The 21,068-nt window shown below is 42.1% G+C and overlaps 1 protein-coding gene across 28 annotated transcripts in view; it reads right to left on the bottom strand.

The window, feature by feature from the left end:
- neb (nebulin) overlaps positions 1–21,068 on the bottom strand; it is a 286,658-nt gene that overhangs the window by 10,299 nt on the left and 255,291 nt on the right. For 12 of the 28 annotated variants that reach the window (XM_078227937.1, XM_078227944.1, XM_078227943.1 and 9 more), the window contains 3 exons: positions 5,453–5,545; positions 4,369–4,476; positions 2,223–2,406 (listed from right to left, as the gene is read on the bottom strand). In XM_078227937.1, the coding sequence (XP_078084063.1) occupies positions 2,223–2,406; positions 4,369–4,476; positions 5,453–5,545 (385 nt within the window). Of the gene's footprint in view, positions 1–2,222; positions 2,407–4,368; positions 4,477–5,452; positions 5,546–7,045; positions 7,139–9,123; positions 9,217–10,114; positions 10,208–12,052; positions 12,146–15,261; positions 15,355–19,445; positions 19,539–21,068 lie in introns of all 28 variants that reach the window. The other 16 variants (XM_078227935.1, XM_078227941.1, XM_078227938.1 and 13 more) reach the window with 3 other exon arrangements.

Genomic DNA, 21,068 nt, shown 5'->3' with positions numbered 1-21,068 from the left:
ATAGTTGTGTTTATGAGCGGGTCTTGGTCTTTAGATGAATGGCATAAGTCACAGCAAGTCATGGAGAAGGAGAAGGAGTTGGGGTAAAAATACATCACTTTCAGGGTGACAGACAAACATGATAATTCCTGAAAGGAATTAATGAAACATTACTAGCTTTGAAGTACAGTCAGCATCTACTAAATGTAAGACAGTATTATATTATTTATGGGGTTGAATAAAAAGAAAATAGTTATGAACTTAATAGCCTAGCCAGTCTAGGCTGCTCCTCCTTTCAATTAGATCTGTCTCTCAACTCCATTTATCTGTTTTATTTGGATGTGCCTTCACACTATTACCTACTAAGGCTGTATAGACCCTGAAAGCTGAAAGATCCACTGTAATAAGTCTTCGGAGGCAGGAGCCCCCTCACCAAAATCCCTTTATTTACAATTCCAACAGCAGTACACAGAGTGCTCGCAGTCAGCAGTCTACCTTCAGGAGTGCCAGAGGAACTGACACTCCCGGTTAACCACAAGGAAAAGACTCCCTGATTGGCCCATCAATTGACACCTTAATTAGGGAGTTCATATTCCAATAGGCCAACCTCAATGGCCTGATTGAAGTCATTACATCCGCATAGCATTTTGTGGAGATAATTCCAAATTTCTACTACCCTTTTTGTGAAATAAATCTTTCCCGATTGCCTCCTAAATGGCCTAGCGGTAATTTTTTAAAAATTTATTCATTCAAGGGATGTGGCCATGATGATGTTCCCTCGGTCTTGGTTCCACATCAGAAAAGATCCTTATCAAATCCTAACCCTATCCCTAACCCTTTTAACATTTGAAACATTTTGATCAGACCAATCCCTCAATCATCTGTGTCCATTCCTAATTGCCCTTGAGAAGGTAGTGGTGGTCACCCTCTTGAGCTGATGTAATCCCTGTGGTGTAGGTGCACCCACAGTGCTGTTAGGGAGAGAGTGCCAGGAATTTGAGACAATAAAAGAGTGGTGGTATAGCTCCAAGTCAGGATGGTGTTTGGCTTGGAGAGGAACCTCCAAGAGTTGGTGTTCCCCAAGCATCTGCCACCCTTGTCCTGCTTGGTGGTAAAGGTCACAGGTTTGGAAGGTGCTGTTAAAAGAGCCTTTCTGAGTTGCTGCAGTTCATCCTGTAGATGGCAAACACGGCTGCCACTGTGCATTGGTGGTGGAGGGAGTAAATGTTTGTGGATGGGCTGTCAATCAAGTGGAGCATTCTGTCCTGGATGGTGTTGAGCTTCTTGTGTTGTTAAAGCAGAATTCATCCAGGCAGGTGGGGGGGGATATTCCATCAAACTTCTGACTTGTGCCTTGTAAATGGTGGAGAGGCTTTGGAGAGTCAGGAGGTGAGTTACTTACTGCAGTATTTTCAGCCTCTAACCTGCTGTTTAACCATAAAATACCTAGAGTACAGAAGGAGGTCATTCGGCCCATCGAGTCAGCATCGATTCTCCGAAATAGCATCTTAACCAGGTCAAAACCCTGGCCCTATCCCCGTAACCCAGTGTAGTTACCATGGCTATCCACCTAACCTACACACCTTTGGACACTAAGGGGAAATTTAGCATAGCCAATCCACCTAACCTGAACATTTTTGGACTGTGGGAGGAAACCGGAGCACCCAGAGGAAATCCACAGGGAGAACTTGCAAACTCCACACAGACAGTCACCCATGGCAAGAATTGAGCCCAGGTCCCTAGTGTTGTGAGACAGCAGTGCTAACCACTGTGCCACCTTGCTGCCCGTTTGTGGCCATAATATTTATATGGCTTGCCCAGTTCAGTTTCTGCCCAATGGTAACCTCTGAGATGTTAAGAGTGGGGGATTCAGCGATGGCAATGGCATTGAACGTCATGGGGAGATGGTTAGATTCTCTCTTATTGGAGACTGTCTTTGCAGGGCACTGTGTGGTGAGAATGTTAGTTGCCATTTACCAGCCCAAGCCTGGATATTGTCCAGGTCTTGCCACATATGGGCACGGACAGCTTCAATTTTAATATGATGTACCCTTGCTCTTGACTCCCCATCAGTGAAAATCCCCATCTACCCAATCAAATCCTTTTAAAATTTTTAACATTTTGATCAGACTATACCCTCAATCATCTGCTCAAGGCAAGTTTACACAATCTGTTTTGATTCTTGAATCATACTTCTGATAGGTATACAATTGGCTACAGGAGTGTTTAAGCCAGTTACAGACCTGTGAGACTCTCTCCTTCATTTTCCACTCGGCGTCTCTGCATCTCTACAACCCGTCTTTGAATGCCCCGGTAGCTGATGTCACTGAAGTCTTGCATGTTCTTCTTCACACGCTCCGTGATAGGATCGGTAACTACAGGCGTGAAGCTTCCCTTAGTCTTCTCAAAGTCTTCATGGTATTTCACCTTAAAATTGGAAAGGAAGGAATTTTTGACCCTTCTTCAAATATGTCAGCCATCAAAACAAGCCAATGAAAACCAGCATCTCCAAGAAGAGACACCATTCCCTCAACACCGTAAGGAAAGGGTTAATCTGGAAGATACTCTCATGTACCACAGTGCTGGATTCCACAAAATATCTGATCGAGTGGGGAAGAATACTACCAAGACCAGGTGACAATTAAAAAGAATTAAAATGTCAATTGCAATCCCAAAAGCTATTGCAACTAATTTCGATGCAATGAGGACAGGGAAAGTTGCATGTTCAGACACCGCAGCGAATGATTTTTGATCTAAGCTAGGTCAAATGGATGATAAGGGAAATCTCAAGCAATACTCATTGCAGGGCAATCGCTAGTAACTTCTGGACAGGCCGCTACAGCAGTATAGAAACTGATGTTGGAGCTAGCCATGCACCCTAACTCTTATAGTTGCAGATATAGGCCAAATGGACAAAGAAAAAGAGAATTTCAAAACATTTCCCACTACAAAAAATAAGGAAAACTTAAATATATTCATTTTCTGCTATAGTTCATTTTTCTACTTACTGTTTCACATTTCATTCCACTGTTACGAATATCTGATTATATGGTTCAGGTGTTTCAGAAGTATGACTTTTAGTTTTGGGAATTGAAGTGTTAAATGCAGATACACAGTGGAGGAACTGGTAAACAGACCTGTGTTAATGACAGTTTAAGGGGAACCTTTGCTTATTTATTGAGGTTGGAATTAGAAGGGAGAAAACATAAACAATTGGGCTATTTTTCTGAGTTTCTTGTTTGGGAAGAGATGTCAACATTTGTCTTCATAAGAAATGTAAATTATTCATGTAATTCCCAGATCAAAGAAATTAAGAGTGCTTTTGTGAATAAGGGAGCTGCTTGGTGGAACCAGGGAGTCTGTAGAGGGAGGGCCATTATATCCATTAGAGATATAAATGAGTCACAAGGGTCATAAAATCAAGGTAAAAGATTTACATTTCTGTTTGGAACATCCCTGGGGTGCCATGTTGGCATGGAGATGGGTTGTGGGGTTAGGTAAGTTTATTTGGTTTAATGTGTGTGTGTGTGTATGTGTATGTGTTTTGCTCAAAGAAATAGTCAGTCACCAATTCAGTTTAGGAACAGAGACAGTTGCAGCTCACTGAGTAGAAGGAGCCAGAGCGATAAAAACTAGTGAGGGCTACACTTTATGTAGTGAAAATACTAACTTTATCGATCATTGATTGGAGTTCAAGTTCAGTTTGTTGTTAGAGTTTGTGAGAAGGAAAAAAGAGCTGGAACATTTGGCGCACAGTGGTACAGTGGCATTGCTGCCTCATAGTGTCAAGGACCTAGGTTTGATTCCCAGCTTGGTCACTGTCTGTGTGGAGTTTGCACATTCTCCCCGTGTCTGCTTGGGTTTCCTCCGGGTGCTCCGGTTTCCTCCCACAGTCCAAAGATGTGCGGGTTAGGTGGATTGGCCATGCTAAATCGCCCCTTAGTGTCAGGGGGACTGGCTAGGGTAAATGCATGGGGTTATGGGGATAGGGCCTGGGATTGTGTTCGGTGCAGACTCGATGGGCCGAATGGCCTCCTTCTGCACTGTAGGGATTCCATGATAATACTTGTGTTTATTTAAAAATTTGAAATCTTACGTAGAATAGAATCATAGATTCTTGTGGCGTAATTTATTTTAGTCAATCACTGGGTACTCAAATTTCTCTTAAAATTATAAAGATCTCTACAGAGATCATAATGATACTATTTTGTACGGAATGGATTTTATTACTGATTTACAGAACTAAATATGCTCCGTGATATTTATTGGCAATATGCTTATCCAAGAACAGCAACTAATGCACATGCTTAATGGAAAGAATAACATAAAAGCTTTGGGGCATTTATTATTAACAACTAGAAAGGAACACAAGATGGTGACAGTCAATACCGTTGATATGATCCGTTGAGAATCCCGTACACGTCTCATCTCTGGTGTGTCCAGCACATAAGCTGCCCTCCCTTGCACTTGTTTACGGAAACTGTCAGAGTATAGGACCTGGAAAAGCAAGGCAAAAAATGGTGAATGGAATCCCCTCGAGCAGGACTTCTCATTTCTCCATATTTACTTTACCTAGGTACACTGCCGTGGAGGTGGTGGGGTTAGCTGACTCAGTGTTAGGAATAAGACTGAAGCGAGTTAATGAGTTTAATATTCAACCTTTGGCCTTTAGCTATAAGAGGGAAAAAACAACAATTTATTTCTGTTTTGCATTGTGATGCCTATGTCTTCTCAATAGATATGGAGGCTGTGAATGTCCAAATATCACTCACATTTGTGGTGGAATTTTAAAAAAATATGTTTATCTATTAGTTGCCATTTTTGCATGTTAAGAATCCTTTTATTTAAAGCTGTAGAGACAAGGGATTTGAGGGCCTTCAAAATACAATTAGATACTGAGAGCATTTGAACATGAGGGGGGGGTGAGGTGAAAAAAACATTTCCTCATCCTTCACTTTCCTAATACATTTTCACTTTTTCATCCACCGATGTGTGTAGACCGAGAGATGCCTGAGCAGAGACCTCCCAGCAAGAGACAAAATAAAACACCATGAAGTGGGGCCATGAATCAAACAGAAAGTTTTCATGAGCATATTGTTCTCTGTTCTGCATGTTGATAGTTTCTATGCGTTACAATTTTCCAAAATTCTTTAACTTTATGAAGTTAAAATGGCTGACAAGCAACCAAATGACATCACAGCCGTCAAAGATGTCTTCCTGTGTTTTCCCTCTCACACTAACAAAATGGCTGAATTCAAGGGGCACCGATTATAAGCCCCACATTTGCTCCACCATTACGATTTTAGTTTTTGTCAGTGGGCCTTTGGAATACCAGCGGTTATAACATAGCAGTCAATATGGTATTAGGAATGAGAGAGGAGTAAAAAGCATTAGGAAAAAAAACGGGGAAGATAGTTAGAGCACAAAGGAAAACACTGAATATGGTATTTTTTCTTAAAGCTGAAGAAAATACCGAGCTAATGTTTTCTTGGTTGCGTTTAACGCGCTGCATCTCTGGTGTGTACACCACTGCGGTCCCTCTACCCAGGTTTTCTTTGTATAAGACCTGCAGAAGCAAAGCACCCAGAGTGAGAAGGTAAAAATTCAACAGTTTTTCAAGATCGCATTCACAACTCAACAGAAATAAAACTCAAAAGGAGATTAAAAGTGAAGGTTCAGATGTTAAAAAAAAGTAAGATGTTAAAAAAAATTAGTTTCCATTAAGATGAAAGGAGATGGCTTTAGTGACAAGGTAGTGGATGAGAAAAGCCAGGACTATGCCAATATTATGTTTCAGATAATTGAATGACCAGATTCTTATCACAATTGCTGTGCCAGAAAACATTTAAAACAATTTTTAAAAAAAATTAATGCAAATGCTCTTCGCTCATTATTGTATATCTGCACTTTTCCTTAAATCAAAGGACCACTAAATCATTGATATCTTGGATCACGATCATTCTGGAGGTTAAAAAACAGCATTTGCATTGGCCTCAGGGAAAGACTGCAGATGGAACAACAACATGCAGATATTTATAATTTCCTGAATGCAGTTGGGTTAAATACAGGGTTCGTTCGTCTTTTGACGTTACGAAATTTGACTGCTGATTCTCCTCATCGTGTTCTGTCTGCTTGCGTTATCATGCATGCTTAAGAGCATTTCAAACCCAAACTGATGCAAAATGAGACAATCGCAAGCTTGGCAGATACTTCTGAGCCAGTGAAGGTCACAGCAGCTTCAGAACTTCTTTACAATGATGAGACAGCACCAAAGGTCCTATGTTGTGCAATATAAAGTAAGTGAAAGCAGCCTGCAACTGAAGAACTGAATCTAACAGGGAGTCGAATTCAGTAAAGCTCTGGAATCAATCCTGTGTGGAATTCAAAGGGTCCAAATCCAGTAGCATGCTAATTCGAAAACGGGCAACATTGCTGTGTGCTATCTTTGATCTTTGCGTAACCTTTCAAGCTAATTTCTTTTTTAAGTAACTTGAAAATAAGTTTAAAGTCTATTTATTAGTGTCACAAGTAGGCTTACATCAACACTGCAATGAAGTTACTGTGAAAATCCCCTAGTCGCCACACTCTGGCACCTGTTCGGGTACACTGAGGGAGAATTTAGCATGGCCAATGCACCCAACCAGCACGTCTTTTGGACTGTGGGAGAAAACCGGAGCACCCTGGAGGAAACCCACGCAGACACGGGGAGAATGTGCAGACTCTGCGCAGGCAGTGACCCAAGCTGGAAATTGAACCTGGGTCCCTGGCACTGTGAGGCAGCAGTGATAACCACTGTGTCACCGTGCCGCCCCAATAAACCACATATCCGAAGGCAGCTTCGTCTTTCTCATTACAAAATTCTTTAAAATTGGCACAGTCCTGCCCTGGTGTAAGTTCCACAAAAATTACACATTTCAAAAAACAGAATCAGAAAAAAATGTGAATATGAACACACAGGATGATAAATAAAGCAAGTGAGAAAAACACTGTAGTTGTATGGCTTGTGTTTAGTGCTGTGGGAGGGTGAAATCATAGGTTAGCGCAGGGAATCAAAACCAGCAGCTACCGAGCTGATGTTCTTCTGCGTCTCTTTTACACGCTTCACCTCCGGGAGGTCAGAGATTGCAGTTCCTTTCCCAATAGATTCCTTGTACTTGATCTACAGAGTGTGTAGATCAGGAAAGAAAAGGACAAACTGTCAGCACATGACACACAGCAACACATAGAGCTACACAAGCCGCAGCAAGTCACACAGTTCTGATAAAGAGGAGTTAAACTGGTGGATTAGATTATGTTATCAAAACACCATTTAGCTATTCTCAAAGTAGTCACAAGTTATCAAAAAACACCAAGGATGAAATCCAACTTTCTCAAGTTCAATGTGATGTCCGTATGAAATGAAGCAGGTTTAAAAATGAATGATTGTTAGTTAGAAAATGGAAAATTCATTCGTTAAAATCAAACTTAAGTTCTAGTGGAAGTGTACCAGTTACAAGTTCGACAAAATGGTCACTGTAAAGGAACGCAGGTGGTCACGGCGAAATTCCTCATGTTTTCACCCCTGTAAATAACGCCACGATCATGCCCAGAAATGCCCTCCGGCATTAACCTTGGTGTCGACTCTCAGGATAATCGCACCTCATCAATACAGGGCAAGCCCCACTTCAGACACATCCCTGGCACTGACCTGTCCCATGGCTACTCGAGACTCCAGTGATTATTTGGTCATGAGAAAGACGGAGATTGCTCTCAACCCTCGACCCATCCGTGCTCATGAGAAAGAAGGAGAACTGCAATAATTTTACTCTTCTAAGCTGCTGGACCGGTAACTATTTCAATGATTGGGCCCATGGTTGGGTTTGTAAAGACCAGAATGCCTACATTCATTCAATCTACTGCTAATTCACAAGGTCACCCCTCCAGGCTCAGGAGCGGAAGCTCTTGCTGCATTGAGTCCCCACCTCTGGTCCCAGTCTCTACTTGGCTTATAAGGGCCAAACAGAGGACCCACCCCTGAAAAAAGAACTGGGAAGCTCCCAAAATAGTGAGCAACCAACGAAACCAAGATTTGCCCACTTTACAGCCGGTTCTGCCAGAGATGCAGAAGGAGATTGCGAAAACCATGTACGGAATATTCTCCTGCGCCCCTGCCCAGATATATTGCAATGATTGCTAAAAAAAATAATGAACATGAAATTGTAATTTGTTGTTTTAGCAAATCTTCACTTTACAAAACTCTGGTCAAAACGACCAGTAAACACAGCTTCTTGCAATTCAAGTTGATGATGAACCACATTGAAAAATTTGAAATTACAATTCGAAAAGAGTCATGCAGGAACCAAACTTCAAATTCAAATAATTGAAAATCAGATCACTCTGATTCTGAAGGGCGGCACAGCGGTTAGCAATGCTGCCTCACAGCGCCAGGGCCCAGGTTAGATTCCTGACTCGGGTCACTGTCTATGTGGAGTTTGCACGTTCTCCCCATGTCAGCGTGGGTTTCCTCCGGGTGCTCCGGTTTCCTCCCACAGTCCAAAGATGTGCGGGTTAGGTGGATTGGGCAATTTAGCATGGCCGTTGTGTCAGGGGGTTAGCAGGGTAAATAAGTGGGGTTATGGGGATCGGGCCTGGGAGGGATTGTGATCGGTGCAGACTCGATGGGCCAAATGGCCTCTTTCTGCCCTGTAGGAATTCTAAGTTCAGATTTAGATTCCAAAACATGACTGATTTTGTCTGTAAAAGCCTTTTTGGCATGTATTTCAGATGTGGTGTGCAATAAAGCTGCATTGCCGTTGATTTAGCTTATTCATCATGGTTTATTACAAGGGAGACCAGGACTGCCAACATACCCCCTTCAAGCCTGGCATTCTTAGTTAGCTTTCAGTGAAATCATTCTCAAAGAGCCACAACCCCGAGTTAGTTCCACAAATATAAAAAAAAGTTCAAACAAATTTCAGGTATCTTGTGGAAAAAAAAACATTGCTATTAATTATGTTTCAACAGTCAGGGGAAATCTGTTAAAGTGATATTGGAGAGTAAACTGTGTCAAGGAGGAATCGTGTAAATCGTGATTTAGTGTGAGGAATGGTTGGATAGTAAGGGGCTTGGATCGTGGGTTAACACAGGAATCAAACCAACAGCTACCGAGCTGATGTTCTTCTGCGTCTCCTTCACGCGCTGCACCTCAGGGAGGTCAGAGATTGCAGTTCCTTGACCGACATTTTCCTTGTATTTGGTCTACAAAGTGTGTAGATCGGGAGGGAAAGGACAAACAGTCAGCACAAGACAAACAACAGCAACTTGCATTTGCATAGAACGTGAACATAGTAAGAGGTCCCATTGCCCTTTAGAGGAGCAATTATCAAACATAATTTGACACGGAGTTACACAAAAGATTGGACGACGAGAACAAGTCTTGATTAAGGATTGGCTTAATATTGGAAGCAAAAGTCGAGAGACAGAGAGGTTTAGGGAGGGGTCCAAGAGCTACATTAACACATAAGACTTCATACAAACAATGTCAAGTCACAGATTGTACCACACAAGAGATTGGGATTGGCCTAGTGGATGAAAGCATCAGCCAATTTGGCAATAGTTCACACACAAACCAGAAAGCAGCTTTGGTTTAATTCTCATTATGTAATGAGTGGTAACTATGGCAACAACTGAAGAGCTACAATTAATCTCAGCACCACGGGGACCAGGAAAGGAGAATTAACCAGGGATGCCAATGCTCATGTTCATCCACCGATATCTGCTTCTGCAATATCAGGATGAATCTTTATAGTGATGCTTCCGCAGTGGAACTGCCAACTTAGGAGCCAAACTCACACCTGGGTGAGATGGTGGTGGGTTGCCAGAGCATGAACTTACCTGCGGAATTTGAAAATCTTAAAGATCAATCTGGAATCAAAAATCTTTTTTAAAAAATCTTGTAAGTTCTGATTTGATGATAAGTTCGGGGCTAAATGTTAACTTTGTATTTCTGATTCAAATTTTATGTTCTAAAGACTGTCAAAATTGATAAAGATTTATAAAAATTACATCAATTGTCCTTAATGGCAGAAAATTTTGGACGGGGGAGGGTGCACGGAATTATAAGTTTAAAAAAAGCAGGAATCAAATTGGCAACTACCGAGCTGACGTTTTTCTGTGTCTCCTTCACACGCTGCACCTCAGGAAGGTCAGAGATTGCGGTTCCTTGACCAACATTTTCCTTGTATTTGATCTACAAAGTGTGCAGATCAGGAAGGAAAGGACAGACTGTCAGCACGTGACAAACAACAAAAACAGCTAACATTTATCTCAGACCTTTAACGTAGCAAACATCCTATGGCATTTGACAGGAACCAGTAACAAACAAAACGGGCCACCTAAGGCAACATTAGAACAGCAGAGACAGGTGTTAAGGAGACTAGGGTATTCCTTTGAATATGGTCTTGGGACACTTTTGGGGGAAGTCAGATGCCCTTTGGGGGAGGTCAGGTGCTCCTCTGGAGAGGTAAGATGTTCCTCAGTATTGCTAAAAGCAGGCATGAATGGGCATAAAAAATGCACAAACTTACCACTGTCAAACTCATTGGAACTGTTGAAAGTGTCAAAATGAACTGTCAAGGACAACTGTCAAGCCATCAAGACATTTAAAAGTCCCACCCTTTAGATCCTTAGAAAAATTATCTGGAGTGTTTCTGTCTAAATTATTACTTGCTATTTCACTCTCTCTCTTGACACAAGCCTGAGGGCTACATTGCTAGATTAAAGATGCACAACATCTATTATCATAGTAGTGTTCCTAGCATTCTGAAGGTTGGTCGATAGCTTCAAGTGGTTATAGACTCTGAAGTGGGACTATGAATTCCAATGTTTGTTTTTATCAGGGATTATGTGCTTGAATGAAATGTTTGTTTTTATATGGGATTATGTTGTTGAAAGAAAGTAAATGTAGAAAATGGTTATTTAAGAATTTCTTTAAAATACTGTCTGCATTTGATACATACAACTTTATTTTCTTCATCTCGGCATGACTCCTGAGGTCTGCCCATGGTGGATTCTGGGTGATTTGGCATGGTAAATGTAAGGGGAAAAGGTGGTGGATGGTGCATGGGTTGGCACAGGATCCATAAAGCATCATGGGGGACACAATGTGGAATGGAGGGTATGAGTGGATGGGATTAGGTTGGCATAGAGCCCATGAGGGGTCATGGGGGTGGGTAAGAGCATGAATGGGGCATGGGGAGTTTGTGGGGGTTGAGTGAGCATGAGGGGTGAGAGCTCAAGGGCTGTTTGTGCCTTGCTGCTTTTTAAAAGAAAACTATCAACATGGAGCACGGAGGAGGGATTTCTGTCCAGCCTGTCACCGCACCTGGCAATCTCTGTCCTTAATCCAGGGCTGCACTGCCCGACTCCCAGAGAACACCACCACCCCATTATAAAAATCCCAATTTCCTGAGCGATCTTTCTCCTTGGCTGGGCTCGCGGGGTCAGGGCACGATCCAGGAGCAAAAATCCCGGCCTGTGATTCGGTGATCCCAATATTATCTGCATTGAAAAATCTTAATCCCTAACCTCTGATTGAGAGATGATATAACGGTGACACTGACAATGTGATTCAGTTCCATTATTGCACTGAAATCTGCTGAGTTACTATTTCTTTGTAAAGTGTAATTTATGCTACTGATGCGATAGTTAAATAACAGTCATGGTTTGGTTTTCACTGTGAATACTTTGTAATTTAAAGCCTGGCAAAAAAAAATTCCTGCACATGTGTTATCATCACTAATAATATAATGTGAAATCGAGGTTAAAATCAGATTAGCCATGATCTTACTGAATGGCATAGCAGGTTTGAGGGGCCGAGTGGTCTACTCCTGCTCCTCATTCATATGTTCGCATAAAGATTTCAAAACTTGCTAAAAAAAAAACCTTAGGTGAATTCCACAAAAAATTTCACGAATTAAAAAAATGAGATGAGAAAATCGAGGTAAGGGGTAGTAAGGTGGGGGGTGAGGAACAAGCTCGGGGCGACCATGGGTTAAAAAAAAAACCACAGGAGGGAATTCAAACCAGCAGCTACCGAGCTGATGTTCTTCTGCGTCTCCTTCACGCGCTGCACCTCAGGGAGGTCAGAGATTGCAGTTCCTTGACCAACACCTTCCTTGTATTTGATCTACAAAGTGTGCAGTTTGGGAGGGAGAGGACAGGCTGTCAGCACAAGACAAACAAACAGCAACAACTGACATTTACCCAACACTTTGACATAATGAAAAGCCCTCGGACACTTCACAAGAACCATTATCAAACAGAATCCGACAATGAAACATGTAAGTCAATATTAGGACACAAGAGGTAGGATTTAAGGATTGGGCTTAATAGAGCAAAGACAAGTAGAGAGTACAGCACAGGAAACAGGCCCTTCGGCCCTCCAATAGGCAGAGAGATTTATGAATGGACTTTCCATCTATAGAAATGTGTAAACTTTATGCAAATAATGTCAAGTCGCACCACATCTCTCTCATTGGCCTAGTGGGTAAAAGCATCAGCTAGTCTAGCACTTACTCACGCAAACCAGCAAGTGGCCTTGGTTTAATTCCCCATCTGTGTTAACATAGTAACCATGACAACTCATGAAGAAGAGCTGAACTCAAAGGTGAATGGCTGGTCTTGACATCAACACCGGAACTCTACTGCCTTGCCCTCCACAAAATTGGAGCGGTTGAGGGGTGGACAACGGAAATGTCTGTTGGCCTCAGGCATGAATTTCCAGTCTCGCTCGAGTGAGGCCGTAAAATCCTGCCCCAACGCAGAATTTGACCGAGTATGGCATCAAGGAACCATGGCAAAACTGGTGTCACTGGGAATCGGGGGAAAGGTCTTCCCTGGTGGAGTCACACCTAGCACAAATTAAGCTGGTTGTGGTTATTGGAGATCAATCATCTCAGTCCTTGGACATCACTGCAGGAGTTCCTCAGGGTAGTGTCCTAGGCTCAACCATCATCAGCTGCTTCATCAATGACCTTCCCTCCGTCATACGATCAGAAGTTGGGATGTTCATTGATGATTACATAATGTTCAGTATCATTTGACCATTTGCAACTTCTCAAATACTGAACCCATCTGTGTCCATATGCAGCAAGAGCTGGACAGCATTCAGGTTTGGGATAATGAGTGGCAAGTAACAATCATGCCACATAATGACCAACTCCAACACGAGAGAATTCGACCATCTCCCTTGACATTCAATGGCATTGCCATTGCAGAAACTGACCTGGGCTAGCCACATAAATATTATGGCTACCAGAGCAGGTCAGAGTCTGGGAATTCTAAGACAAGTAACTTGCCTGCTGACTGCCCAAAGCTTGTCCACAATCTACAATTCACAAGTCAGGAGTGTGATGGGGTACCTTCCATTTGCCTAGAGGAATGCAGCCTCAGCAACACATCCAGGACAAAACAATCCACTTAATCAGCACCCCATCCACCACATTCACTCCCTTGACTACTGACACAGGGGCAGCAGTGTGTACTATATTCAAGATGCACTGCAGCAACTCACCAAGGCTCCTTAGACTGCACCTTTCAAACCTCCCGACCTCTACCACCTAGAAAGACAAGGGCAGCAGTCACATGGGAAAACCACCAGCTGCAAGTTCCCCTCCAAGCCACACACCATCCTGACTCAAAATATATTGCCAATCCTTCAGTACTGCTGGGTCAAAATGTATTGTCAATCCCTAATTGCTGCTGAAAGTGTGGTGCGCTGCAGTCCATCTGGTATAGGTACACCCACAGTGCTGTTAGGGAGGGAGTTCCAGGATTTTGACCCAATGACAGTGAAGGAACTGTGCGTATTACATCAAAATACACACTGAAGGTCATAAAGCGGAACTGCCGGTTAGAAATGCAATTAATCTTTTCAAGTAAATGGCCTCAAATGATAGAGTGGCTTCATAGTAAGTAGTTAAATAAAAACAAATCTCATACCATATCCCTTTCAAACTAATCACATTTACTTTTACTACTTTGCCTTCAAGTAATTTATAGACCTAATGGAGATTGGGAATGGATAGTTTGAACCTTAGTAGAGAAATGAAACATGGCATCTTATGTTTAAGATAAATGTACCAAGCAATACCATTTACATTCAATGTAACTTTATCACTAAATGGATTCCAATAGTTTCAAAAAGATTTATTTATTAAAAACATATGGCTCAATAGGGATTCTTCCAAATTTGGAAAATGTTAAAAGTGAAGGACTGAGTTCTAGATTTCCAAAGGAATTCTGATTGGCAATCTTAAAAAGTGCACCTAGATTCAAAAATGTTAAACATGAAGGTCTGATTTAGAGATGATAAAAATATGAGGCTAAACTTTAACTTTGAGGTTTAAAATCAAATTCCATCTTTTTATTTTTATTTATTTGTGGGACATGGGCGTCGCTGGCTGGCCAGCATTTATTGCCCATCCTTAGTTGCCCTTGAGAAGGTGGTGGTGAGCTGTCTTCGTGAACCGCTGCAGTCCATGTGCTGTGGGTTGACCCACAATGCCGTCAGGGAGGGAATTCCAGGATTTTGACCCAGCGACTGCAAAGGAACGGCGCTACATTTCCAAGTCAGGATGGTGAGTGGCTTGGAGGGGAACTTGCAAGTGGTGGTGTGCCCATGTATCTGCTGCCCTTGTAGACGGGTTTGGAAGGTGCTGCCTAAGGATCTTTGGTGAATTGCTGCAGTGCATCTTGTGGATAGTACACACTGCTGCTACTGAGCGTCGGTGGTGGAAGGATTGGATGTTTGTGGATGAGGTGCCAATCAAGCGGGCTGCTTTGTCTTGGATGCTGTCAAGCTCTTGACTGCTGTTGGAGCTGCACACATCCAGGCAAGTGGGGAGTATTCCAAAACACTCCTGACTTGTGCCTTATGCTAAAGACTGTTTTGTTGTGGTTTTGTTGGGAACAGTAATGTATGCTGTTAATGTTGTATTGATATTACAATCAAGTTTTTGTCAAATTGCTTTTGGTGAGCTTCCTCAATGCACTGTGTTAAAATGGTTGACCAAAAAAAACCTTAACCATTAATTCTTCCCCTTCACACATGTCAAAATTGATTAAAGAAACTTTTACGTTTCATAAAATTGTTTCAAAATTTAGAGAAGGTTAAAATAAAATTGGAAAAAAGAGGCGAGGAAAGAATTGCCATTAATTGGTGTTTAGTGATCAGAGATAATGGGAAGTAAGAGCCTGGGTGAATCATTGGTTAAAAAAAGGGGGAGTCAAATCGGCTGCTACCGAGCTGATGTTCTTCTGCGCCTCCTTCACACGCTGCACTTCAGGAAGGTCAGAGATTGCGGTTCCGTGACCGACATTTTCCTTGTATTTGATCTACAAAGTGTGCAGGTCGGGAAGGAAAAGACAAACTGTCAGCACATGACAAGCAAACGGTAACAACATAGCAGCTTCAACATAGTAAAATGTCGTACGGCACTTTACAGCAGCAGACTTTGACACCATTGCACATAAAGGCAACATTAACATAGAGAGGTCGGTTTTAAGGGGTGGTCTAAAGGTTAAAGGGGAGGTAGAGAAGTGGAGAAGATTTGGGAGGGAGTTCCAGAGTTATAGTAGCTATAGTAGACTTTATACAAAAGATGTCAAGCCACAGACTGTGTCACTCTACACATTGGAATCTGCCTCATTGACCTACTGGGCAAAGAGCTCAGCCAGTCCAGTACAGTACTAAATCACATTGTAAAACATTGTCGGCTCAGTTCCAGGTGGGTTTTAAGCACAGTGGTTAGCACTGCTGCCTCACAGCGCTAGGGACTCGGGTTCGATTCCTGGCTTGGGTCACTGTCTGTGTGGAGTCTGCATGTTCTCCCCGTGTCTGCGTGGGTTTCCCCCGGGTGCTCCGGTTTCTCCCACAGCCAACCGATGTGCTGGTTAGGTGCATTGGCCATGCTAAATTCTTCCTCAGTGTACCCGAACAGGTGCCGCAGTATGGCAATTAGGGGTTTTTCGCAGTAACTTCATTGCAGTGTTAATGTAAGCCTACTTGTGACTAATAAATAAACTTATTTTTAAGCTTTAACATTTTTAGGACATAGCCACCCCAAAATGTGATGAGTGGCAATGGCCTCAGCATCCCTGGGAAGGGAAACCTGGCTAGGGATGCTAATGTTGATGTCCATCCAGCAATTTCTTCTCCTGCAAAGCTAGGGTGAAACTTTACAGTGATGCTTCCATAGTTAAATAGCCTAACCATTATCCTAGCTTCCAGAAGAGACTCCACTTGGCTGAAATGATGTTGGACTTCTGGAGCGTGAATCTCTCCCACAATATCTGTCAGCCCCTTCAGCAAAGGAGGGCAGAAAGAGGGGAATCAAGTGTTGTTCAAAAAAGAAACATGCTGTTGAAGCTTTTCATCTTGCATTCACCAGGACAGATGCAAGAATGCCAAATTTCAAAGGGAACAACCATTTATACTGCATGAGAAAAGGGATGACAATTGGGTTCTCTGATTGGTTGTGATGTTGCCATGGCAAATGCACCAGGGAGTTATTATCCCCCATGCTTTTGTTTATTTATGAAAGGTGCAATGTTTGGGCATATTCCTTTTGCCTGCAGAAGGCAGGTCTCTGCATTGAATATATGTAGCTTCTAGCCAGTGTCAGTGAGCCACATGGTGAACCTAAATTGGTTGTTTGTGTAATTCTTAGCACACTCAGGAGTGTTGAGGAAGTGCTGCCCAATCACGGAATCATATCTAATGTCAGACAGTATTTTGAGTTTTGCAAGCACAGGTTGTTTGAGGATAGTTAGTACTCTGCCATATTGCGAACAGCTAAAGGGGACGTGCTGTTTGATATGATCCAACAGTCTTGGGACATATCGTTTAGGTACATGGCATCACACCGGCATGGAAATACATCCACCACATTATTCACTTGGTAAGCAAAACATCTTTTTGGCTTGACAGCAGCATCCACTCACTTTGCCGCTGCACAATATCTGCGTGAAGCAGCTAGCTTCACCTGTTGCTCAAATATTTGAGATACTTTACAGGGTAAATCTGAGGTAGACTGGGCACTTCTCATGTCTGAAAGTGACAGCCTTAGACCCATTTGTCATAATGCACAATACACAGCGAAAAAACCAGGAAACAAATAGTCAGCTACAGAGCTGATGTTCTTCTGCGTCTCCTTTACGTGCTGCGCCTCAGGAAGGTCAGAGATTGCAGTTCCTTTACCCAACACTTTCCTTGTATTTGGTCTCCAAAGTGTGCAGATCAGGAAGGAAAGGACAGACTGTCAGCACATCACACACAAGCAGCGACAGTGATTGTACAGGGTGAAAACACCCATAGCAGCTATTATCAAACAAAATTTGACTGCAGGGGGACATCAGGACAGATTTGGTGGATTTTAATGAGTGACTTAAATGAGGTTAGTGAAGCCCTGAGGTTAAGAGGTTGAGGGAGGGAATGACAGAACTGTAGCAAAATGTAGACATTTTACAAACAATATCAAGCCACAGACTACATAAGTCCACACATGGAATTCTCTCCCATTGACCAACTGGAAAGGCAGCAGCCTGTCTTGCTTTGACTCTCAAAAACCAGTAAGTGCCCTTGGTTTAATTCCCAGTCAGTTTTGAGGCCACCACCGTGAGAACATACAATACAATGGGGGAGCTGATGGCCTAGTGGCATTATCGCTATTTTATTAATCCAGAAGCTCAGCTAATGTTCTGGGGTTCGAATCAGATGGTGGAATTTGAATTCAATAAAAAATATCTATTAAGAATCTATGATGACCCTGAAACTATTGTCAATTGTCGGAAAAACCCATCTGGTTTACTAATGACCATTAGGGAAGGAAATCTGTCATCTTTACCTGGTCTGGCCTCCAGAGCCACAGCAATGTGGTTGACTGCAACTGCCCTCCAAGGGCAACTAGGGATGGTCAAATGCTGGCCAACCAGTGATACTCATATCTCATGAATGAACAAAAAATAAAATCGGGCTTCAGCAGTTTGGAAGGGAAAAGTCAACCAGAGATACCAATGTCGAAATCTATCCAGCAATTTCTGGTTCAGCAGTCAGGATGAAGTTTTATAGTGATGATCGCATGGTTGAATAGGCTACACGTTATCTAAGCTTAGAGAAGAAGGGCCACTTGGATGAGATGATGGAGGGTTGCCAGTACATGTATCTATGCCACAATATTAGTCAGCCCCTTGAGCAAAGGAGGCCTGAAAGTATATGTAATGTCAAACTACACACTACAGACCAAAGGGGAAACTCAGATTTCATTGATAAAATTCTGATTTATAGATCTCAAAATTAATCTAGATTCCCAAACCTTAAATATTAATAGAGTCATAGAGTCGTAGAGATTTAGAGCATGGAAACAGGCCCTTCGGTCCAACTTGTCCATGCCGCCCTTTTTTTAACCCCTAAGCGAGTCCCAATTGCCCGCATTTGGCCCATATCCCTGTATACCCATCTTACCAATGTAACTGTCTAAACACTTTTTAAAGGACAATATTGTATCCACCTCTACTACTACCTCTGGCAGCTTGTTCCTGATACTCACCACACTGTGTGTGAAAAAATTGCCCCTCTCAACCCTTTTGCATCTCTCCCCTCCCACCTTAAACCAATGCCCTCTAATTTTAGTCTCCTTTATCTTTGGGAAAAGACGTTGACTATCTAGCTGATCTATGCTAAGTTCTGATTCTGAAGTAATAAAAGTAGGGGGAGAAATATTAACTTAGAATTCATGATTTTTGATTTTAAATTCTTACTTTTTGTTTTTTTGGTAGCTGTGTAATCTATGTTATAAAAAATATATTTGTATTGCAATCACACAGTTTCCATTTTAAAAATTCTTTCATGGTATGGGGGCATTGCTGGCTAGGCCAGCATTTATTGCCCTTCCCTAATTGCACTTGAGGGGACAGTTATGAATCAACCACATTGCTGTGCGTCTGGAGTTGCATGTCGGCCAGACTGGGTAAGGACAGCAGATTTCCTTCCCTAAAGGGACGTTAGTGAACCAGATGGGTTTTTACAACAATCAACAATGGTTTCATGGTCATAATTAGAATTCAAATTTCACCATCTACTGTGGTGGGATTCGAACCCATGTCCCCAGAACATTACCCAGAGGTCTCTGGATTACTAGTCCGGTGATAATACCATTAGACAATGCCTCCCCAAGCTTATGTTGCTTTTTGCTTTTACACTACAGTGCGTTGAACACCCTGTCAAAAATTATAATTATAATATATATATTCATTATAAATGTCAAATATCATAAATTCCACAAAAAATTTCATGAATTAAAAAATGGTGAAATAAATTTTTTAAAAATGATGAGAAAAAAAGGTCAGTAATTGTAATTGTTGGTAAAAAAAAATTGTCGGGTAGAAGGATTATGGGTTAAAAAAGGGGGAATCAAATTGGCAGCTACCGAGCTGATGTTCTTCTGCGTCTCCTTCACACGCTTCACCTCAGGGAGGTCAGAGATTGCGGTTCCTTGACCAACACTTTCCTTGTATTTGATCTACAAAAATGTGCAGATCGGGAGGGAAAGGACAGACTGTCAGCACAAGACAAACAAACAACAAAAACCAACTGGCATTGAGATGGCACCTTTATCGTAGTAAAACATCCCAAAATACCTCAGAGGTGTCATTATTGAACAAAATTTGATACTAAAGCACACAAGACAGTATGAAAAAAGAAGAGGCAGTTTCTAAGGGGTGTCTTAAATGAGAAGAGGGAGTTATAGAAGCTGGGAAGATTAGGGAGGTAATCCCAGTGCTACAATAAGATGATAGACTTTATACAAATAATGTCAAGCCACAGACTGCACCAAACTAGATATTGGAGGGCGGCACAGTGGCACAGTGGTTAGCACTGCTGCTCACAGTACCAGGGATTCGAGTTCAATTCTGGCCTTAAGTGACTGTCCGTGTGGAGTTTGCATGTGTTTCTATCCACAGTCCAAAGATACGTAGATTAGATGGATTGATCATGGTATATGTATGGGGTTACGGAGGGGTAGGGAAGGGGAGAAGGCCTGGGTAACATTCTCGGTCAGAAAGTCGGAGCAGATTTGATAGGCCGAATGGCCTCCTCCTGCACTATAGGGCTTCTATAATTCTATGATCTCCGTCAAAGGCCTAGTGGGTAAGGGCATAAGCCAGTCTGGCACTAACACATGCAAATCTTCGAGGTCCAAGTTTGATTCCCAGTCCGTGTTGAGCTAGTAGCAATGGCAACACACAAACTATATACCGACTTCAGAGGCCCTGATAAAGGATGGAAAGCTCAGGCGGGAAGGCAAATGTTGATGCGTATCTAGGAATTTCAGCTGCTGCAGAGTGAGGGGGAATCTTCATAAAGATGCTGCAACAGTTGAATAGCTTACCCATCATCTAAGCTTCCAGAATCACTCACACCAGGGTGAGATGGTGTCAGGGTGCTGGAGCATGAATGTACCATGATATTGGTCAGTCCTTCAGCAGAGGGCAGAAGGTGGGGCAGAATAATGTGCATATCAAATCAGACAACACACCACAAGCTAAAGGGGAAACTTCTGAATTCTCCAATGAAATTTCAGTTCAGGGATCTCAAGAATTAATCTGGATTTAAAAATCTTAGACACTAAGTTCTGATTCAAAGGTAATAAAAGTTTAGGGCTACATGTTAACTTGGAGGTTCTTATTCAAATTCCATCATGATTCTAAAACCTGTTTATCTGATTTTTATTTGGCTGTGGTGTATTCATATTGCCATCATGGTTTTATTATGTTGCTTTTCATCTACTTTCTCACAGCATTGTAAAGTCTGACAAAAATTGCTTGCACATTATCTCCCCCACCCTCAAATCTACAATGTCAAAATTGATTTTAAAAAACTTAAGTGAATTCCTCAAAAAAATGTGTGAAGAGTTAGAAAATGTTAAAATATAATCGGAAAAAAAAAAGAGAATCAAGGAATGCCGTTAATTGTGTTTAGGGGTATCGGAAATGTAGGGTAGTAAGGTCTGGTGCTGTGGGTTATAAAAAGGGGGAATCAAATTGGTTTT

Source organism: Mustelus asterias, chromosome 14 (genome assembly GCF_964213995.1).
Source record: "Mustelus asterias chromosome 14, sMusAst1.hap1.1, whole genome shotgun sequence".
In the NCBI taxonomy this organism is placed as follows: domain Eukaryota; kingdom Metazoa; phylum Chordata; class Chondrichthyes; order Carcharhiniformes; family Triakidae; genus Mustelus; species Mustelus asterias.
This window is presented reverse-complemented; position numbering and strand designations above follow the sequence as displayed.